A 21,237-nucleotide genomic window follows, 5' to 3' on the forward strand; every position below is an offset into this window, starting at 1 on the left:
CTTGTCAAACCATGCTGTGACAGATGTCCTACTTATAAAGTAGAGGAAGACGGAATGGATGTTAGCTCAGGGCCAGTCTTCCTCAGCAAAAACAGGAGGATTCTCAGCAGACGTTAGTTCAGGGCTATTCTTCCTCAAAGAAAAAATAAAATAAAATAAAATAATAATATATATATATAAACATCGATATGTTCTACCACTTAAAGAAATGTTTTTATTGAATTATGGTGTCACATTGCATAAGTTGTAAAGTACATAAACTACCCCACCTTATTATATATTGTGTTTTTACTTTTTCATCATTATACATAATATTATGGTATATATTTGAGCATAAACCTTTATGCTTACCAATAATTTATATTTCCTTAGGATATACTTCCTGAAGTAGAATTACTACATTAATGAGTATAAACATTTTAAAATCTTCTGAGGCATATTATCAATTTCCCCTTCAGACTCTACACTTATTTATAAGAATAATATTAGGACACCTCTTTCTAAAGAGGAGAGATTTAATTCTATTGCAAGTTATTCTTCTTATAAATACATTTTAGGGTACAATCCACTTTATTCTATTGACTATAATCATGGTATTATTTTTCAGTAACTTCCACTGGGAATAGTTCTCAGGACATATTAAATCTTTAGATGAAAATAGTAAATAATTTTGGACAAGTTATTGGCCCATGGGTCTTCCATACTATAGTTCAGAGGAATTATGATTCTTTTTTTGAAATACTATAACATTTTATTTCAAATACGTTATATTTTGTCTTTGCAGAATTTTGCTTCAGGGCATTATGAGAAAGCTCTGCTTGCCATCTGTGCTGGTGATGCCGAAGACTACTAAATCAAGAGAAGGATTTGGAGGACTGTGCACTCCTCTTTATAGACATGTCAACATATAGATTTTGTGTTAAATTTGTAGTGTTGGTAGCCTTATGACAAAACTATAGAATCATATTCTGTCTTCTATCTTTAAAATCATTCTAAGCCAAAGAAAAATCTATTGATAAAAGACTGGATTTGCACTTATTACTTAAATCAGCAATTAATAAAATTGTGTATGATGGAATAATAAAAAAAGATTGCATTGAAATATATTTTATTTAAATGTAAATCAACAACTCCCCACAACAAGAGCTGCTCAGGGCTGTCCTTAGCATGCTTTTGAGACCACGTAAAACACAGTGTGTAGTTATCCCACTTAGAAGAATGTTCAGGACTCTTGTTCAGTGCAATAAAACTAAAGGGACTATCTAAAGTCACCTTTAAAAGAAAATAAAGATAGAAAACAGCAAAATGAAGTCAGATATATGCTTGTCAGGCTTAGATGTGTGTAAAAATATGGGGCAGTCTGTGTGTGTGTTTTACAATCACTCTGATAAAAAAAAATTTATCTCACACAACCAGAGGCACTTACAACTAGAATATTCAACTATGTACTTGGTGCAGGGGGCTTTGGGGAGAAGAAGGAAAAGAAGATTGGCAACAGATATTAGCTCAGGTGCCAATCTTTAAAAAAAACAAAAACAGTTTATCTCTAGCTAATTCTTTTTTTAACATTAGTGACTAACCAAGCACTTGCCCAAGCAATGTCAGAAAAGTCATTGCTCATTGTTTTTGTCTTAACATCAGGATCAAAGTCTTTTGGAAATTATTATGTGCTTTGTGCCATCAGTAGATCCTGGCCCTTTGTGTGTCTCAACATTCAGTAAATTAGGAGCAGCAAAAGGAAAATATTCACCGAGATCAGATTTGGAGAAGAATCTAGATTAATGCTATCATCCAGCCAAGAATAAAAGCAGAGCTAGGGATGGGCAAGTCAACAACAGAAGGTTCCCAGCATATGCAAGGGGAAAGACAAAAACCGAGGTCATAGGAAGCAGTAATTAAGTCAGGCAAGGGAAATGAGGACACATATGGAGTAAATCTAGATGCACTGGTGAAGTGGATAGAAGTGCTCTATTCCACTGTAACATTTTTCAAAAGCCCATAGCCCAGTCTCTGTCGATCTCTTTCTACCAGTCTCAGAAGAAACAAAAAATGTACTAAGAACCTGGTATTCTACAGAAGCAATGATACAGGACATTTAGAACACAATAATTGGGCACAACATGAAACATTTAAGAATAATTAGACTTCTGAAATCACTTTGAAAAAATTTCAACTTACTGCTATGGTGTGTGATGTTATATCATTTTAAATTGAGTTTGATTTCTATCTTTAAAAATCACCATTAACATTGTAGGGACTGGCCCCAGTGGCACAGTGGTTAAGTTAGTACGTTCCACTTCAGCGGCCCGGGGTTCCCCGTTTCAGATCCCAGGTGTGGACATGGCACCTCTTGGCATGCCATGCTGTGGTAGGCATCCCACATATAAAGTAGAGGAAGATGGGCACAGATGTTAGCTCAGGGCTAATCTTCCTCAAAAAAAAAATCATTAACATTTTAATCAAAAGTAGCAATTGTTTGAGATATTTAGCATAGCTATTATTCCAGATAAAATTCTCAACAGAAGAAAATGTTAGAATTCCTGTTGTGACTTTAGATATTTAAATAACATTTTTCTTCACTAAGACATCTTTTTATGAGGCGTTCAATAAATTGTGAAAAGTATTCTTTAGCTAGGTAATACATTTTGTTTCTTTGGCATAACATGATGTCATCAAATCAAAAACAAATCCAGACTTAGATAATGAGAGATTTTATTCGAAAAAACTATTGCAGTAAGTGGTGAGGCCTATTGCACCAGGGAATGAGGGGCTAATGCAAAAAGGAGAAAGCTCTGACCATGAGATTTGCAGAGGTCTTAAATGTTAGCCAAAAAAGGATTTTTAATTAATAGAGATAAGTAAACAAGGCCAGAAAGAATCTGGTGTGGGAGGATGAGATGAATGTGTGGTCTGATTGTACAGTTGATCTGGGAATGTCTTTGGTTGACATAGCCAGTCACAGTCCATCCAAGATTAAACAGCTGATCTGAGATGGTTAATCTAGGAGTGCTTCTCTTTTCAGGAGGAGCCTAAGGGTAGGTTAAAGTTCAGGGATTTGGGGGGAGCGGAGAAGCCTGACTCAAGTTTAGTCAAGTCAAGTTAACAGGTATTTCATCCAGATTGGTCAGCAAGGGAAAACAGCTACTTAGCTGATGGTTAGTTCAGCTAATTATTTATAAGACGAAGAATGGGAATTTGGAGAGTGTGTTGAGGATTGTCATAGGTAAACAAGCGCAACATCTAGGAGTCTTATCTAAGTCATGAGAAAGAATGGTTCTATGCAGTAAGCCATTTCCTGAAACACAAAAGGGTGGGAAAATTTCTTGATCATCTCTGTTTTCTAAGAGCACAGTATTTGAGTAAAGTTTAACATTGTCAATATCTTCTTTTTTTCCAAAGTTTTGTCTTGAATGCCTCACTTAGCTGTTTAAACGCCAGCACAACATTGTCATCTTCATCATCACATAATTCACTTAGTGAAATCCTGTAAAAGATTGTGTTTAAATTATTCTCATTGTTATTTGAGCTTAATGGTGTTTAGCTAGTTATATGATTTTCAAATGTAGAAATGTTTACTATACCTGACAGACTGAATAACAAGAGCAAAATCTCTGATTAAATTAAAAGCATCTCCCATATTTAGCCTATAGAAAAAAAGACAAAGTAATATTTAAAGAAAGAAATTTGTTTGGGGGATGTTCTTAATCTACAGTAAAGGAAATAATAAATTATCACTGAATTGCTGGCCTTTCCAGAGACAAAATAAAACCATATATGGAAAGACTTGAGAGTGCATTATTATTACCCAAGTTAAATATTTCACATATGTTAAAAACAGTACCCAATATGAGTGACGTCATTGAAAATGGCAAAGTTGGCAGCTCCAATAGCCCATCCCTCCATCAAAACATCCAAAAACTCAAGCAAAAACTGTAATAATCAACTTTGTCAGAACTCTGGAAAATAGTCAAAGGTTTAACTCTGAATCAAGAAAAAGTTTACAAAAAGAAGTAAAGCTTTGTGACATTTTTATTTGCTCTTTCCCCACCCTCCTCCCAGCTTCGTGGTGGTTTTGAAGACAGCAGCCTGTGTCCCCAGTGTGAGACCCTGGTCCCTGGTTCCAGAGGAAGCAGAGCTCCCCTTATTAACAAAGAATGTGTTTATCTATCTGTTTCAACCTGTCTGGGGACTGCCTAAAGTACCAAGGTGAGGCACTTGTCTTTATTTTTTCCAACTCAGAACGCAGGAGGGAAAGCGGTAAGGTAAATGAACCACCTGCAGCTGCCTAGGGCAAAAGATTACAGTTGAGGCAATATAATTGAGTAATGAAAACCTATGAGGAAAATCTGGGAGAGAGTATCCATGAATATGGGGGAATTTAGAAAGCCATGCACGTGCCTAGGGCAGTACACACACTCAGAAAAGACCTGAGAAGAGCCTAAGCTTTCACTTCTGTCTTGTCTGTGGAATTAGTGCAAGCAGGAAGTGAAGGGTAAGACAGAGTCATAAATGGCCTAAGTGTTGAAAGGAGTGTCCAGCACAGAGCCAGTCTACAAGGAATGGTAGAAATTCTTTTCTTTCTTCTTCTTTTCTCTCTCCTCCTTCTCTTCCTCCTACCCCTTCTACTTCTTCTTCTCTTTCTCTCTCTCTCCATTTCTCTTGCTTCTTGTGTCCAAAGAAGTGTCTGTCAAAACATTAGCTGAATACAAGCTTAAGAAACAGAGACTTTAGAGACCACATGATGAAGAATACAGACCTTGTAAAAGTCACTAAACAAAACAACAGTTATAGTGGACAGATACAAACAAACAGAAACTCTGAGAAGGGAGAAAAATTCCAGAACTACCATATTATAATATTCAAAATATACACTTCTTGAAAAATTTACGTGGCATGAAAAGAAACAAGAAAGTATGCCCATTGACAGGTAAAATTACCGAAAGTTATCCCTGAGAAACCAAAAAGGTATAAGACATAAAAAACAATACCAAAATGGCAAAAGTAAGTCTTGCCTTATCAGTAGTTATTTCAAATGTCAATGGATTAAATTCTCCACTCATAAGATAGAGATTGGCAGAATGGATAAAAAAGTAAACATGATCCAACTGTATGCCGTCTCTAAGAGACTCACTTTAGATCCAAAGACAGAAAAATGTTGAACGTGAAAGGGTGGAAAAGGATATTCCATGCAAATAGTAAGTAAAAGAGAGCTGGGGTGACTTATACTAATATCAGACAAAACAGCCTTTAAATAAAAAATTCTTACAGGAGACAAAAAGACATTATATATGGATAAATGGTTAGTTCATCTAGAAGATGTAAAAATTAAAAACATATAGACTACGACCAACAGAATCTCCAAATATAAGGCAAACATTGACAGAATGGAAGGGAGAAACTGACAATTCGTTGAAGACTTCAACACCCCACTTTCAATATTGGATGGAACATCAAAACAAAAAATCAATAAGGAAATAAAATAACACCATAAACCAACTAGACCTAATGGACATGTTTACAAGACTACATCTAATCATAGCATAATATACATTCTTCACATGTGCATATCAAACATTCTCCATAAGAGACTATATATTAGGCTACAGAACAAGTTTCAATATATTTAAAAATACTTAAGTCATACAAAACAACTTTTCACACCACAATGGAATGAAGCTAGAAAACAGAAAGAAAATTGGGAAATTGACAAATATATAAAAATTGAACAGCACACAAACAATGGATCCAAAAAGAAATCACGGGAAAATTAGAAAACAGTTAGAAACAAATGGCAGTAAAAGCACAACGTACCAAAACTTATGGGATACAGAGAAAGCCATGCTCAGAGGAAATTTATACCAGTTAAGGCCTACATTAAAAAAGATGAAAGAATTCAAATCAATAACTTAATTTTATACCTTAAGGAAATAGAGAAAGAAGTGATCTAAAACCTAACCTAGCAGAAGGAAGGAAATAAAAAAGAATAATGTGGTGATTAATAAAACAAAGAATAGAAATACAACAGAGCCAATGAAATGAAAGTTGGATCTCAGAAAAGATCAATAAAATTGACAAACTTTTAGCTAGACTGACAAAGAAAGAAAAAGAAAGAAAATGCAAATAAATAAAATCAGAAATGAACATGACTACATTATACTGATCTACAGATAAAAAGATTTATACAAGAGTACTATAAACAACTAACTCTACACCAAATTTAGATAATCTACATTAAATGGAAAGATTTCTATAACTACACAGATTACCAAAACTGACTCAAAAGAAATAGAAAATTTAATAAAACATAGAACAAGTAAACAAACTGAATCAAAACTGTTATCAAAAACTTCCCAACAAAGTAAAGTCCAAACCAGCTGGATTCACTGGTGAATTCCACCAAACATTTAAGGAAGAATTAACACAAATCTTTTTCGAATTCCTACAAATATAGTACAGGTAGAAATACTTCCTAACTCATTCTATGAGACCTGTATTACCCTGATACCAAAACCAAATTAAGACATCACAATAAAAGAAAACCATAGATTAATGAATAAAGATGCAAAATTTCTCAACAATATACTAGTAAACTGAGTCTAACAGCTTATTTAAAAGATTAGACAATATGACAATGGAATTTATCCCAGAAATGTATGGGTGATTCAACATAAGAAAATCAATCAGTATAATACACCATATTAATAGAATGAAGGAAAAAAGCCATAACATTACCTCAGTTAATGTAGAATAAGCATTTGGAAAAAAAAAAATCCTTTCCTGATAAAAACATTCAACAAACTAACAATACAAGAGAACTTCCTCAACATGATAAAGGACACTTACAAAAAACTCACAGCTAACCTCATGATAAAAGACTGAATTTTTTTTTCCTAATATCAGGAACAAAACAAGGATGTTTGCTTTCACCATCGCCATTCAGCATTTTATTGGAAGTACTAGCCAAAGCAATTAGGCAAGAAAAAGGGGGTGAAAGCATTCAAATTTTAAAGGAAAAAGTAAAACTCTCTCTACTCACAGATGACATAATCTCATATATAGAATACCCTGAGGAATCCACAAAATAACTATTAAAGCTAGTAAAGAAATTTTCCAAAGTTGTAGAGTACAGGATCAACACTCAAAAATCAGTTATGTTTCCATACACAAGCAAGGTACTTTCTGAAAAGGATATTAAGGGAGAAAATCCAATTATGACATCATCCAAAGAATAAAATACCTAGGAATAAACTCAACCAAGAAGCTTAAAGACTTGTAAACTGAAAACTAAAATCTTGCTGAAAGAAATTAAGGAAGAACTAAAAAATGGAAAGACACTCCATGTTTATAGATAGGAAGACTTAATATTGTTAAGATGACAATACTACCCAAAGTGATCTATAGATTCATTGCAATCCCCATTAAAATTCCCACAGCCTTTTTTGCAGAAGTGGAAAAGACAATCTTCAAATTCATATGGAATTGCAGAGGACCTTGAATAGCGAAAACAGTATTGAATACAGAGAACAAAGTTGGAAGTCTCACATTTCCCTGTTTTAAAAGCTATAGTAATCAAAACAGGGTGATGCTGACATAAGGACAGATCTATAGACCAATGAAATAGAACTGAGAATTCAGAAATAAACCCATACATCTATGACCAATTGATTTTTTATGAGATGCCAAGACCATTCAATGAGAAAAGAATTCAAAGAATGGTGCTGGGACAACTGTATATTCACATGCAAATGAATGAAATTAGACCTTTATCTCACACCATATACCAAAATTTATTCAAAATGGATGAATGACCCAAATATAATAGCTAAAACTATAACACTCTTGGAAGAAAACATAGGGATATTATCTTCATGATCTTGGATTTATGAATAGATTCTTAGATATGATACCAAAAGAATGAATGAGAAAAGAAAAAACAGATAGATTTTCCTCATCAAAGTTAAAAGCATTTGTGTAGCAAAGAACATTATCAAGAAAATGAAAAGATAACATAGGAGAAAATATTTGCAAATCATATATCTGATAAAGGTCTAGTATCCAAAATATATAAAGAACTTCTACCACTCAAGAAGAAAAAGAAAAACAATACAATTTAAAAATGAGCAAAGGACTTGCACAGACACTTATTCAAAAAAGCTTAATATCATTAGTGTTTAGGGAAATACAAATCAAAACCACAATGAGATATGTATCATGTCACATCTATTAGGATGGCTGTAATAATTTTAAAAAATAACAAATATAAGGCTATAGAGAAATTGGAAAGCTTGTATATTGCTGGTGGTAATGTAAAATGATTCAATTTTGTGGAAAGTATTTCAGAAGTTTCTCAATAAGTTAAACATAGAGTTACTGTATGACCCAGCAATTCTACTCCTCAGTATATACCTGAATAGATTGAAAACAGGTACTCAAACAAATATATGCATATTCACAATAACCAAAAGTTGAAACAACTCAAATGTTCATCAACTGTATAAACAAATTGTATATATACAAACAGTGGGATATTATTCATTTATAAAAAGGAGTGAAATGCTGATAATGCTACAACATGGGTAAACTTGAAATATTATAGTGAAAGAAGTCAAACACAAAAAGTCACATAACTGTGTGATTCCAATTATATTAAATATCCAAACTAGGTAGATCCAATGAGACAGAGAGAAGAATGGCAGTTGGCAGAGGATGGGGAAGTGGAGGAATGGGGGTTACTGTTTACTGGGTACAGACTTTCCCCTTGATTAATGAATATGTTTAATAACTAGATAGGGGTCATTTTTGCACAACATTATGAATGTTATCAAAAGTCGCTAAATCATTCATTTTAAAAGGGTTAATTTTATGTTATATGAGCTTCACCTCAACAATAATGATAATAAATATCATTTAAAAATAGTTCCAAATAGGGGACCAGCCCCATAGCCTAGTGTTTAAGTTTGGTGCTCTCCACTTGGGCGGCCCAGTTTTGGTTCCCAGGTGCGGACCTACAGCACTCATCAGCAGCCATTCTGTGGCAATGACCCACATACAAAATAGAAGAAGGTTGGCACAGAGGTTAGCTCAGGACAAATCTTCCTCAAGCTAAAAAGAGGCAGATTGGTGACAGATGTTAGCTCAGGGCAAATCTCTCTCAGAAAAAAAAAATAAAGTTCCAAATATATTGCATCTTAATAACTCTTCTTAAATTATTGCATCTTAAAATTGTTCTCATAAGTCATAATCCCACAGCACAATAGACATTAATTACACAAACACACATATGTCTAAAAGAATGTTAAAATAGAAAAGATCATACCAATTATCCAAAGTCAGCGCTAACAGGGAGCCATGTTTGTAGAAGTTCAATGCATAAGCATTCAATGGACACTTCCTTCCAGTCTTATCATATTTATTCAAGCAAAGCAAAGGAATATTTTTTACATTCAAGTTAATTGTTTGCAACATAGCCTAAAGATATGGAGAAATTTAGATGGTTAGCCTTTTTCTTTTGAGACTTACCTTACCTTAACCTATTATAAAATTTGATTATTGTTGTTCATTTTATCTAGCTAACTAAAACAATAACCCAATATATTTTAATGAAATATTGTCAAACATCTTGTGTTAAGGTTCTCCAAGTTTTAATAGAAATGACCAAATAAAATCAATAAAAACATCAACACACAAAACATTAAAACTATATTTTTTAACTTGAACATGTACAAAAAATTTTAATTATTGGTTACTTATCTCAACTAAAAATGTTTCTAAGTATCCAGATCACTTCTACCCTCCTTCCTAATAAAACAGTGATATCATGTGTAATATAAAATTTTTTTCTTGTCAATTCTTTTTATTGAAATATAATTGACATACTATATCTATTAGTCTCAGGGGTACATCATACTGTTTTGGTATTTATATACATTACAAAATGATCACTTCAGTAAGTCTAGTTATCATCTGTCACTATACAAAGGTATTACAATATTGACTATATTTCTTATGCTGTACCTTATATCCCCAAGACATTATTTTATAACTGAAATTTTGTACTGCTTTATCCCCTTCACCTATTTTGCCTACCCCCAAATCCTTCCCCCCTCTGGTAACCACCAGTTTGTTTCTTGTATCTATGGGTCTTTTTCTGTTTTGTTTTGTTTCCAATAGTTTTGTCTTATAGATTCCACATATGAGTGAAATCATACTGTCTTTCTCTGTCTGACTTATTTTACTTAGCATTATCCCCTCTAGGTTCATTCATTCTCTCATATGGTCAGATTTCATTCTCATTTTTTTGAGGAAGATTAGTCCTGAGATAACATCTGCCTCCAATCCTCCTGTTTTTGCTGAGGAAGACTGGCCTTGAGCTAACATCCATGCCCATCTTCCTTTACATTATATGTGGGATGCCTGCCACAGCATGGCTTGACAAGTGGTGCATAGGTCCACACCCAGGATCCAAACCGGCAAACCCCAGGCTGCCAAAGTGGAAAGTGTGAACTTAACTGCCCCAGATTTCATTCATTTTATGCTAAGTAATAGTCCATCGTATATAGGTACCACATCTTCTTTATCCATTCATCTATTGATGAACACCTAGGTTGCTCCCATATCTTGGCTATTGTAAATAATGCTGCAATGAACATATCTTTTTGAATTAGTGTTTTTGGGTTTTTTGAGTAAATATCCAAAAGTAAAATTGCTGGGTTATATAGCAGTTCTATTTTTTTGTTTTGAAGAACCTCCATACGGCTTTCCATAGTGACTGCACAAATTTACATTCTCACCAACAGTATACAAGGGATTCCTTTTCTTCACATCCTCACCAACAGTTATTTTTTCTTTTTGATAGTAGCCATTCTGACATGTGTGAGAGAATACCTCATTGTGGTTTTAATTTGTGTTTCTCTGATGATTAGTGATGTTGAATGTCTTTTCATGTACCTGTTGGCCATCACTATGTCTTCTCTGGAAAAATGTCTATTCAAGTCCTCTGCCCAATATTTAATTGGGTTGTTGGTTTATTTGGTATTAAATTGTTTAAGGTTTTTATGCATTTTCTATATTAATCCCTTATTGGATGTATGATTCAAAAATATTTTCTACCATTCGATAGGTTGCCTTTTCATTTTGTTGATAATTTCTTTCACTGTGCAACAGTTTTTTAGTCTGATGTATTTTCATTTGTTTATTTTTGCTTTTGTTACCCTTGCCTAAGAAGACTGGCTCAAAAAAATATTGGATAGACCAAGGCCAAAGAGCAGATTGCCTATGTTTTATCCTAGGAGTTTTGTGGTTTCAGGTCTTACTTTCAAGTCTTTAGTCCATTTTGAATTTATTTTTGTATACAGTGTAAGATAGTGGTCCAGTTTCATTCTTTTACATGTAGCTGTCCAGTTTTTCCAACAGCTTTTATTGAAGAGACTGTCTTTTCCCCATTTTATATTTTTGCCTCCTTTGTCATAGGTTAATTGACCATATATGAGTGGGTTTATTTCTTGGCTATCTATTCTATTCCATTGATCTATCTGTCTGTTTTTGCAGCAGTACCATATTATTTTGATTGCTATAGTTTTATAGTTCAGTTTGAAATCAGGATGCGTGATACCTCCAGCTTTGTTCTTTCTCAAGATTTCTTTCGCTATTAGGAGTCTGTGGTTCCATACAAATTTTAGGATCCTTTGTTCTAGTTCTATTAAAAATGTCATTGGTATTTTGATGGGGATAGCACTGAATCTGTAAACTGCTTTTGGTAATATGGGCATTTTTAAAATGTTAATTCTTCCAATTCATGAACACTTTATTTCAGTATTACTGTACAGAAACATAACCAATTTCTGTATATTACTTTTGTATCCTACAACTTTACTGAACTCATTAGTTCTAACAGATTTTGGTGGAGTCTTTAGGTTTTTCTCTACGTAGTATCATGTCATCTGCAAATAGTGACAGTTTTACTTCTTTCTTTCCAATTTGAATGCTTTTTATTTTTTTTCTCACCTAATTGCTGTGGCTAGGACTTCCAACACTATGTTGAATAAAAGTGGTAAAATTGGGCATTTCTATTTTGTTCCTGATGTTAGATGAAAAGCTTTCAGGTTTTCATTGTTGAATATAATATTAGCTGTGGGTTTGTCATATATGGCCTTTCTTATGTTGAGGTATGTTTCTCTTTCATTTTATTCCTTCTACTAATTTTGGGCTTTCTTTCTTCTTCTTTTTCTAGTTCTTTTAGGTGTAAAGTTGGATTATTTGAGATTTTTCTTGTTTCTTGAGGTAGGCCTGTATCTCTATGCCCTTCCCTCTTAGAATTGCTTTTGCTGTTTCCCATAGATTTTGGAAAATTGTGTTTCCATTTTTATTCATCTCAAGGTATTTTTTATTTCCTCTTTGATTTCTTCGTTAATCCACTGGTTGTTTAGCACATTGTTTAGTCTCCATGCATTTGTGCTTTTTCAAGTTCTCTTCTTATAATTGATGTATAGTTTCATACCATTGTGTTCCAAAAAGATGCTTGATATGATTTCAGTCTTCTTAAATTTACTGATATTTGTTTTGTGGCCTAATATGTGATCTGTCCTGGAGAATGTTCCATGTGCACTTGAAAAGAATACGTATTCTGCAGTTTTTGGATGGAATGTTTTGTTTATATCTATTAAATCTATGTGGTCTAATGTGTCATTTAAGGCCAATGTTTTCTTATTGATTTTCTGTCTGCATGATCTATTCATTGATGTAAGTGAGATATTAAAGTTCTCCACTATTGTTGTATTATTGTCAATTTATTCCTTTATGTCTGTAAATATTTGCTTTATATATTTAGGTGCTCCTATTATAGGTACATAAATATTTACAAATATTATATCCTCTTCTTGTATTGACCCCTTTATCATCATGTAATGCCCCCTTTGTCTTTTGTTACAGTGTTTCAAAGTCTATTTTGTCTGTTATGAGTATTGCTTCCCTAGCTTTCTTTTTGTTTCCATTTGCATGGAATATCTTTTTCTATGCCTTCATTTTCAGTCTGTGTGTGATTTTCAATCTGAAATGACTCTCTTCTAGGCAGCACATAGATGAGTCTTGTCTTTTTATCCATTCAGCCACCCTATGCCTTTTGATTGAAGCATTCAATCCATTTTCATTTAAAGTAATCATTGATAGTTATATACTTATTGACATTTTGTTAGTTGTTTTCTGGTTGTTTGGTTGTAGTTCTTTGTTCCTTTCTTCTCTTGCTCTCTTCCCTTGCAGTTTGCTTATTTTCTTTAGTATTATGTTTGGATTCCTTTTTCTTTATTTTTTTATGTAGCTATTGTAGGTTTTTGGTTTGTGGTTACTGTGAGGTTGATATATATCAACCTATATATATAGCATTCTATTTTAAGGTGATAGTTGCTTAAGCTTGAACATATTCTAAAAGCACTACATTTTTAGTATACCCCCTCTGTGTTTTGTGTTTCTGATGTCATATTTTACATTTTTATTTTGTGTATCTTTTATCTACTTATTGTAGTTATAATTCATTTTACTACTTTTGTCTTAACCTTCATACTAGCTTTTTACATGACTGATTCATTGCCTTTACTAAATACTTTCATTTATCATGATATTTTTTCTTTCATATATTTTCCTATTTCTAGTTCTTTTCTTTTCCACTTAAAGAAACCCTATAACATTTCTTGTAAGGCCAGTTTAGTGGTGATGAACTGCTTTAGTTTTTGCTTGTCCAGGAAACTCTTTATCTCTCATTCCATTCTGAATGATAGCCTTGTCAGCTTGAGTATTCCTGTTTGTAAGGTTTTTGCTTTTAGTACTTTAAAAATATCTTGCCACTCCTTTGTGGCCTGCCAAGTTTCTCCTGAAAAATAGTGGATAGTCTTATGGGAGTTTCTTTGTATGTGACTTATTGTTTTTCTCTTGCTGACTTTAAGATTCTCTTTGTCTTTAACTTGTTCTATTTTAATTATAATGTGTCTTGATGTGGATCTTTACCCTCATCTTGTTTGAGACTCTCTCTGCTTCCTGGACCTAGATGTCTGTTTCCTTCCCCAGATTAGCAAAGTATTCAGTCATTATTTCTTCAAATATGTTTTCTGCCCCTTTCTCTCTCTCTTCCCCTATAATGCAAATGTTAGTATGCTTGATGTTGTCCCAGAGGTCCCTTAAACTATCCTCATTTTTAAAAATTTTTTTCTGTTTGCTCTTCTGATTGGATAATTTATCCTATTTTGTCTTCAGATCACTGATCCACCTTCTGCATCATCTAATCCACTGTTGATTCCCTCATGTATTTTTCATTTCAATTATTGTATTTTTTAGCTCTGATTGGATCTTTCTTATATTTTCTAACTCTGTTGAAGTTCTTCTCATTGTGTTCCTCCAGTCTTCTCCTGAGTTCAGTCAGCACCTTTATAGCCATTACTTTAAACTCTTTATCAGGTAAGTTACTTATCTCCATTTCATTAGTATTTTTGGGGAGAGCATATATCTTTCTCTTTCATTTGGACCATTTCCCCTGTCTCCACATTTTGTTTAACTTTCTGTTAAGCAAAATAAGTCAGAAAGAGGAAAACAGATACCATATGATTTCAGTCATACATGGAAGATTAAAAAACAGCAAACAAATGCATCGAAACAGAGAACAGATTTGTGGCTACTACAGGGGAAGGGAGGTGCAAAGAGGTCCAAAAGGGTAAAGAGGCATATCTAACAGTGATGGATGGCAATTAGACTTTTAGTGATGAACACAATGTAGTCTATACAAAAGTCAAAATGTAATGATGTGCCTGAAATTTATAAAATGTTATAAGTGAATGTTACCTGAATAAAAAATGTAATTATAAGAAAAAAATTAGAGTGTTTTATATATGTTTATTGTGTTTCTACTCTGTATCACATACCACTTTTAGGTGCAGGGATCACAAAAATGAAGACAATTAAACACAAACTGCCCTCAAATGGTTTATAGCAGGGCTTCTCAAATGTTAATGTGAATTTTGAACTTTAATAGCTCTGAGATGGTTCCCAAGATTCATCATTTCTAGCAAGTGATACTGATGTTGCTGCTGTTTGGTTCACACCTGGAGTGGCAAGAGCTTGTGGTATAGTGATTCACATAGTACGATGTAATTCATACATGATAATTAAGTAGAAAGTAATGTTCTTTTCCTCACATAACTCAAGTTTTCTATTTTAAAACTACTCAAATAGTAAAAAAAAAAAAAAAAATTTTCCCACTTCAGTGAAAAGCACTCTTGTTCTGGAATAAGAGTAAGATGACTTTGTTTTACTGGACACTTTGTTAGTGTAATAATCCTGTAAAAATTATTTGTTTTAAATGAATAAACAGAATAAAAGAAAGCTTCGCACAAAAATTCACATACATCATTTACCACATTAATGTCAAATAAATCTTGATCCGTTATGTTGGACAGGCAAGCAAATGGGGAGACAGCAGTTCTGCTTTCAGCCCCAGGCATCAAATGAGAGACCAGTTCAGAGTCTTCACATTCTTTACCTGAAAAGTCTAATAAGAAATGAATTGGAAAATCAAACAGAAAATGAATTGAAAACTGTTCTCCCAGTTAAAATACAAATTATTTAAAACAAACCATACTGGTTTATACCATTGTTCCTAGGAAAATTATTGATTTTTTTAAAGAAAAATATTTAAAATGAAAATTTAAGAGTTGTATTGCTGGATCCTGACTGGGGAGGTTTTCTTCCTACACTGAATTCATTCTGGCATCTGCCACTGGTGTACTCGGCACTTGGTCCAGATGGAAAACTCAATCTATCCCCTTAGAAATTAGATAGAAACTATTTACAAAGTAGGAAACATGCTTCATTGGACACTAGTGGATCTGAGGATCCCAGGTCAAAACCCAACACCATCCACCTGTCTTTTAAAATGTTTCATTATTAGTTTAACTCCTCTAAAGATGCTATAGAGCTAGAAAAACTGCAAAATTTCTCATACCGGAGTTAGAATTGGCACCATGGCCCACATTCTTATGCTAACTCTACTATTCATATTCCAACAGAAGGGAAGAAATTCCTACTCCAGTTGCCAAGAGAGAAAAGTAATAGAGGAAAATTTCTAGCTCTTGTCAAGCTCACTCATCACCCCAGGCCTGTGTGGTGAATTTAGGAGCTGTTGTCATGTCCACCTCAAATTGTTCTCTCTCTCTCTTTCTCTGTCTCTCTCTCCCCTCCCCTCCCAGCCTCCCTCCAGTCCTTCCTTCCTTCTTCTCTGACTTCTTTCTCTGACAATAACACTCTTGTCTCTGTGTGTCTCATTGTTTCTCTTTGAATGGCTCACTGGCACTCTTCCGTTACTCTCACTCTATCTCTCTTTGTCTTGTTTGTTCCTCTTTACCTCTTTACTTTCTCTGTATTGTTGTCTCTCTTTTTTATGTCTCATTCTCTTAGTGTACCTGTCCCTGTTAATCTCTTTCTATGTCTGTCTTTCTCCCATATTTTTGTCTATGTACTTGTCCTCTCTTTCTATTTCTCTAATTCTGTCTCTCCCTCTGTCTCTCTCTGTTTGTGTCTCATCTCTCTCCGCTTCTCTCTCCCTGATTGTCTGTATTTCTGTCTTTGTTTCTCTCTCTTTCTCTTTCTTTCTTTATTTGTGGCTTTCCCACACACTTCTCTGTGTCTGCCTCTGTCAGTCTTTCTGTCTGTCCCTTTCTTTCTATTTGTCTTTCTCTCTCTGTTTCAGATCCACCTGACTACTAAGAGGATGCATTCTAGTATTTTCTCTATTGTGTAGTAACATAGAGGATAGAATTTACAAGAGAGGGACACTGCTGTTTCATTTGGTGGACAGGCAACTGCCGTTTAACTCAGGGCTGTGCTCTATGGAACACGTTTGACTGAAAACGAAAACTATGCTCCATCCATATTACTCCCATGTTAATTGTCCAATTGATCCCAAGTTTAGAAGAGAAATACAAGGATTTAATGTCTGATCCTTAAGCCTCCCCAAATTAAGTGCATGACTTGGATTTATTAGTAAGTAATCCTACAATTTTTAACAGTTATGATTATCTAACACTATTTTTTTTAATTATATAGAGGTGGTGGTTGCACAACATTTTTACCACGGCAAATGCCACAGAATTACATACTTTGAAAGGATTAATTGTTCTATGAATTTCATCTCAACTATTAAAAAACAGGAAAAAAATATTGCCTATTATTTGTCACTCTTTTTGATTCACATGTCTCTTTTCTTAGAAGTTGTGTTAGTTTCCTAATTCTAATATAAAAAATTACCACAAACTTTGTGGCTTAACACAACCCAAGTTTATTATCTTACAGTGTTGGAAGTCAGAAGTCTGAAATGGGTCTCATTGGGCTAAAACCAAGGTATAGTCAGAGCTGTGATTTTTCCTCCTGGAAGCTATAGGGGAGAATCTATTTCTTTGCCTTTTCCAACTTCTATAGGCTGCCAAGCATTCCTTGGCTCATGGCCTCCTTCCAACTCCAAAGTCAGCAATGCTCTGTTAAATCTTTCTCATAGCACAACTCTCTAACTTTGATTCTCCTGCCTCCCTCTTTTACTTGTAAGGACCCTTGTGATCACATTAGGTCCACTCAGATAATCCAGGATAATCTCTTCATCTCAAGGTCAGCTGATTAGAAAATTTAATTCAATCTGTAATTTTAATTCCCCCTTTGCTACATAACATAACATATTACAAGTTCCTAGGATTAAGACCCAGACATCTTTGGGGTGGGCATTATTTTGCCTAGCACAGAAATTATCCCAGAGAAAAATAGAGAAGAAGGAGCATTGTACTCACTCCTCTAAATCCCAAATATAGGCAATCACCCAGGAACATTTAGGTTCTTTTCCATGCAGTTTGCTCATGACTAGCTAATTTCTTATTCTGTGATGAAATAAGGTGATCATCTTCTCTCTGTCCTTCATAAGCCTTCTACATCTCAATATAATAATCTATCCAGAGATATGAGTAATCTAAAGCAGTGCTTACTGCTCCAATTTTTTCTCCTTGGTTCTTCTGGAAGTGAGGGAAAACAGAATTCTGCCACTTCCTATTTTCCTCTTAGCTCTCTCTCCTTCTTTCCATCTTTTCATCTTAGGGAAGTGAGTGTACTCTCTACTTCCAATGCCTTTATTTTATCTGGCATAGATTACAGAATTTCCTTATATTTTTGTTATTTTCTTTTTCATTTATTCTGTCCTTTCCTAAAGACATTGACAATGCCTTAACTTTTTTGTTGTCTCCCATAGTACTTAAGGAAGTACAACATACTGATGACCCATAGAAACATAACAAAATTCCTTGTCTTATATAAGTTAATTCAGATTTGAAAATGTAACTAGTTGAGAGTGCCGATATCTGCTAAAAGATAAATAGCATCAATAGGACAGGGGATATTTTAAAATAAATTTAGATCATGCAATGGTCTGTTAGTTCATAATGGCACCAGAAAATATAGAAATATTTTGAGTATTTAGTGTCAAATCAAATTCATGGTGGCTTAGCTGACTCCAAATAATACAAGAAGTTTTCAGTATAAAATTTACGCAGCATAGATCTGAAGGATTATATTAGTTTCCTGTGTATTCTTTTTGGAATAGTTTTGTCCTTATTTTCCAAAATTTAGTTTTATCTAAAAATATTTACACTTATTTTCTTTTTACTTCACATTTTCTTTATGCACATTCACAATCTTACCAATTTCTGAGAGAGGTAGTTGATATTCTTTTCTCATGTCAGCCAACTTAGAAATTGTTAGGAGGAAGGAACCAAAATTCCCTTGCATTCTGTTATTGTGCTCCTCTACTACTGCAGCAAAGTCCTTGGGAAGATCATCTAGAGTTACCTAAGATCAGTGAAATAGATGAATGTAATTATTCAAAACAAGAGCAGAGGATTACCAGTCTGTGAGACACAAGCTCAAAATATTTTTTTTCCCGCTGTATCTCCCCAACCCCCCCCCCCCCGTACACAGTTGTATATCTTAGTTGCAGGTCCTTCTAGTTGTGTGATGTGGGACGCCGCCTCAACATGGCCAAGCCCTGTTCTAAGCACTTTGCCTAAATTAGTTCATGCAATCATCACAGTAATCCTTTGAAGTAGGTATTATTATGATTCCTAGTTTACAGATAAGAAAGAGGCCTGGGTAAAGAAATTAGCTTAAGGCCACCTGTGTGCTAAGTGGCAGTGATGGGAAGATGTCCAGGTATCTGGCTTTAAATTACTCTATCATACTTCATGATCACTATGCTTATCTTTCCAATAGTTATGTCATATTTTTATTTCTTGTCATTTGACAATGAGTAGAATTCCTGGAACAATATTTTCAAATGGCTGTTAAACTGAACAGTCACGTCTTCTTGTTTCAAATATAAATGTTACTGTGGCTATTATGTCACTACTGAATGTAATGTTGTTTGAGATAGTCTTCAATGTCATAAAAAATCCTGTTACTAGCTTGCTAAAAAACTTTATCAGGAAAAAAATTTCCATTTTAAAGAAGATTTCAATCATTTCCTCATCTAAGAAGTCATTGTAGGGATCCTGGGAAGATGGTGCCATAGGAAGATTCTGAACTCATCTCCTGTAAGATCTACACAACAAATCTACAGCTACCTGTGGAACAATTTCCTCTGAGAGAGAACCAGAAGCTGGATTAAAAGAACCCCTACAAGAAGGGACAAAACTGAGAGGGGTGGAAGAGACAGAAATATACCTCTGCTAAGGGAAAAAAACACATTCCACCCACAGTGCTTCACAGCAGGGAGCAATCTTAAAGGTACAAGGAGCTTTTCCTGGAGGAGTGGAGGGGATATGATTGGGAAATCAATGCCCCAATAGGCATCCCAGCCTTTAGATTCAGCACAATTGAGACAAGATCTCATAATACCTGGTTTTGCTGGCTTTGAAAACCAATGAAGAGTACCCCTAGAAAAACTATCAAACTTCAAACAAAGAAAACCTGCTCTTAAGGGCCCACACACAGATTCATCCGTTCTGGAAACCAACACAAAAACATAAGAAAAGTGCATAGTCCATTGGTAAAAGAGACTCAATTACTAAGCTCTGAGTGCATCTCAAAGAAGCAAGACACGGCTGGGCCCACCCCCCCAGGGACTAAGACACTGGCAGCAGCCATTTTTGTGACCTAGTTCAGTCATGTTGATATAGACACTGGCAGATGCCATTGGATTCCTTCCTCTAGCCTATTAGCGCAGAGGTTTGCCCCACCCACCGGAGAAAGCAATTCAGATTCAACTGAGTGCAGCCAGAGCAGGAGGCTGGAAGGACTGGCCCTGCCCACCAGCAAGCCCATGGTGAACTTGTGGGCCTGTGTAAGTGGGGTGTGTGAGGCCTCTGCAGCAGTGGGGCAAATGGGTCTGCCTTGGTGGGGCAGGCATGTGAGGCAGCTCTGCACTGATGAGGTGCGTGGGCCTATAGGTCATGGGGCATGTTGGCCACAGCACACTCATGCTGCTGAAGATTTTAAACAGCCACACAGGATATCTGCCCCACATTCCAATGCCTTAAATGATTGTGTACTGCTGACCCCGGGGCCAACCCCAACCATCTGTTCTTTTGAGAAAGCAGATACCACAGGGGACCAAAATGGAGACCTGCAGCAATTCTAAGCCCCTGAGCCTAGCAAACAGCCACACTGGGGGACTGACTCATTTAGTAGCAAAATAGCAGCAGCTATGAGCTATTAGACTTTGCAGCCAGCTGTGACAGGTCTTGCCCCACCCAGTAAAGTGACCATAGCAGCTGCACATGAGTGAGCCTTACAAACGGCCAGCCTGGGGTGCCAGCCTAGCCTACCCATGCACCTGCAGCAAGAGCATCCCCACCACAACAGAAAGGCAAACATAGCCTACACAGGATACTCCTGCAATATTTGGAATAGGTGACGAGAGGGAAGCACATTGCTCAGCCCCATAAGACATCACTTACAGAAGGCCACATTTCCAAGATCAGGAGATGTAGCTGATTTACCTAATACCTAGAAATAAGCACAGAGAAGTGGGCAAAATGAGGAGACAAAGAAATATATTCCAAACAAGGGAACAGGACAAATCCTCAGAAGAAGAACTAAATGAAAAAGAGAAAAACAATCTACCTGATTAAGAGTGCAAACTAGTAGTCATAAGGATGCTCACTGATCTTAGGGGAAGAACAGATGAACAGAGTGAGGATTTCAACAAAGAATCAGAAAATATAGAAA

At 35.0% G+C, this 21,237-nt stretch overlaps 2 protein-coding genes across 6 annotated transcripts in view; one reads left to right on the top strand and one right to left on the bottom strand.

Moving 5' to 3' along the window:
* The window catches only part of ANXA10 (annexin A10), an 83,270-nt gene extending 82,284 nt beyond the window's left edge, over nucleotides 1-986 (top strand). The window contains exon 12 of the mRNA XM_014851475.3: nucleotides 785-986. Within this exon, the coding sequence (XP_014706961.1) occupies nucleotides 785-853 (69 nt within the window). The 3' untranslated portion in view covers nucleotides 854-986. The remainder of the gene's footprint in view (nucleotides 1-784) is intronic.
* A 1,711-nt stretch (nucleotides 987-2,697) lies between these two features.
* Nucleotides 2,698-21,237, bottom strand: part of LOC106837751 (probable ATP-dependent RNA helicase DDX60) — a 223,710-nt gene continuing 205,170 nt past the window's right edge. For 3 of the 5 annotated variants that reach the window (XM_044766994.2, XM_044766993.2, XM_044766992.2), the window contains 5 exons: nucleotides 18,714-18,861; nucleotides 15,387-15,529; nucleotides 9,317-9,468; nucleotides 3,582-3,644; nucleotides 2,698-3,484 (listed from right to left, as the gene is read on the bottom strand). In XM_044766994.2, the coding sequence (XP_044622929.1) occupies nucleotides 3,376-3,484; nucleotides 3,582-3,644; nucleotides 9,317-9,468; nucleotides 15,387-15,529; nucleotides 18,714-18,861 (615 nt within the window). In that variant the 3' untranslated portion in view covers nucleotides 2,698-3,375. Of the gene's footprint in view, nucleotides 3,485-3,581; nucleotides 3,645-4,660; nucleotides 4,685-7,769; nucleotides 9,103-9,316; nucleotides 9,469-15,386; nucleotides 15,530-18,713; nucleotides 18,862-21,237 lie in introns of those variants that run through there. The other 2 variants (XM_070505035.1, XM_070505034.1) reach the window with 2 other exon arrangements.

The sequence above is a fragment of the Equus asinus genome, chromosome 3, assembly GCF_041296235.1.
Source record: "Equus asinus isolate D_3611 breed Donkey chromosome 3, EquAss-T2T_v2, whole genome shotgun sequence".
Lineage (NCBI taxonomy): Eukaryota > Metazoa > Chordata > Mammalia > Perissodactyla > Equidae > Equus > Equus asinus.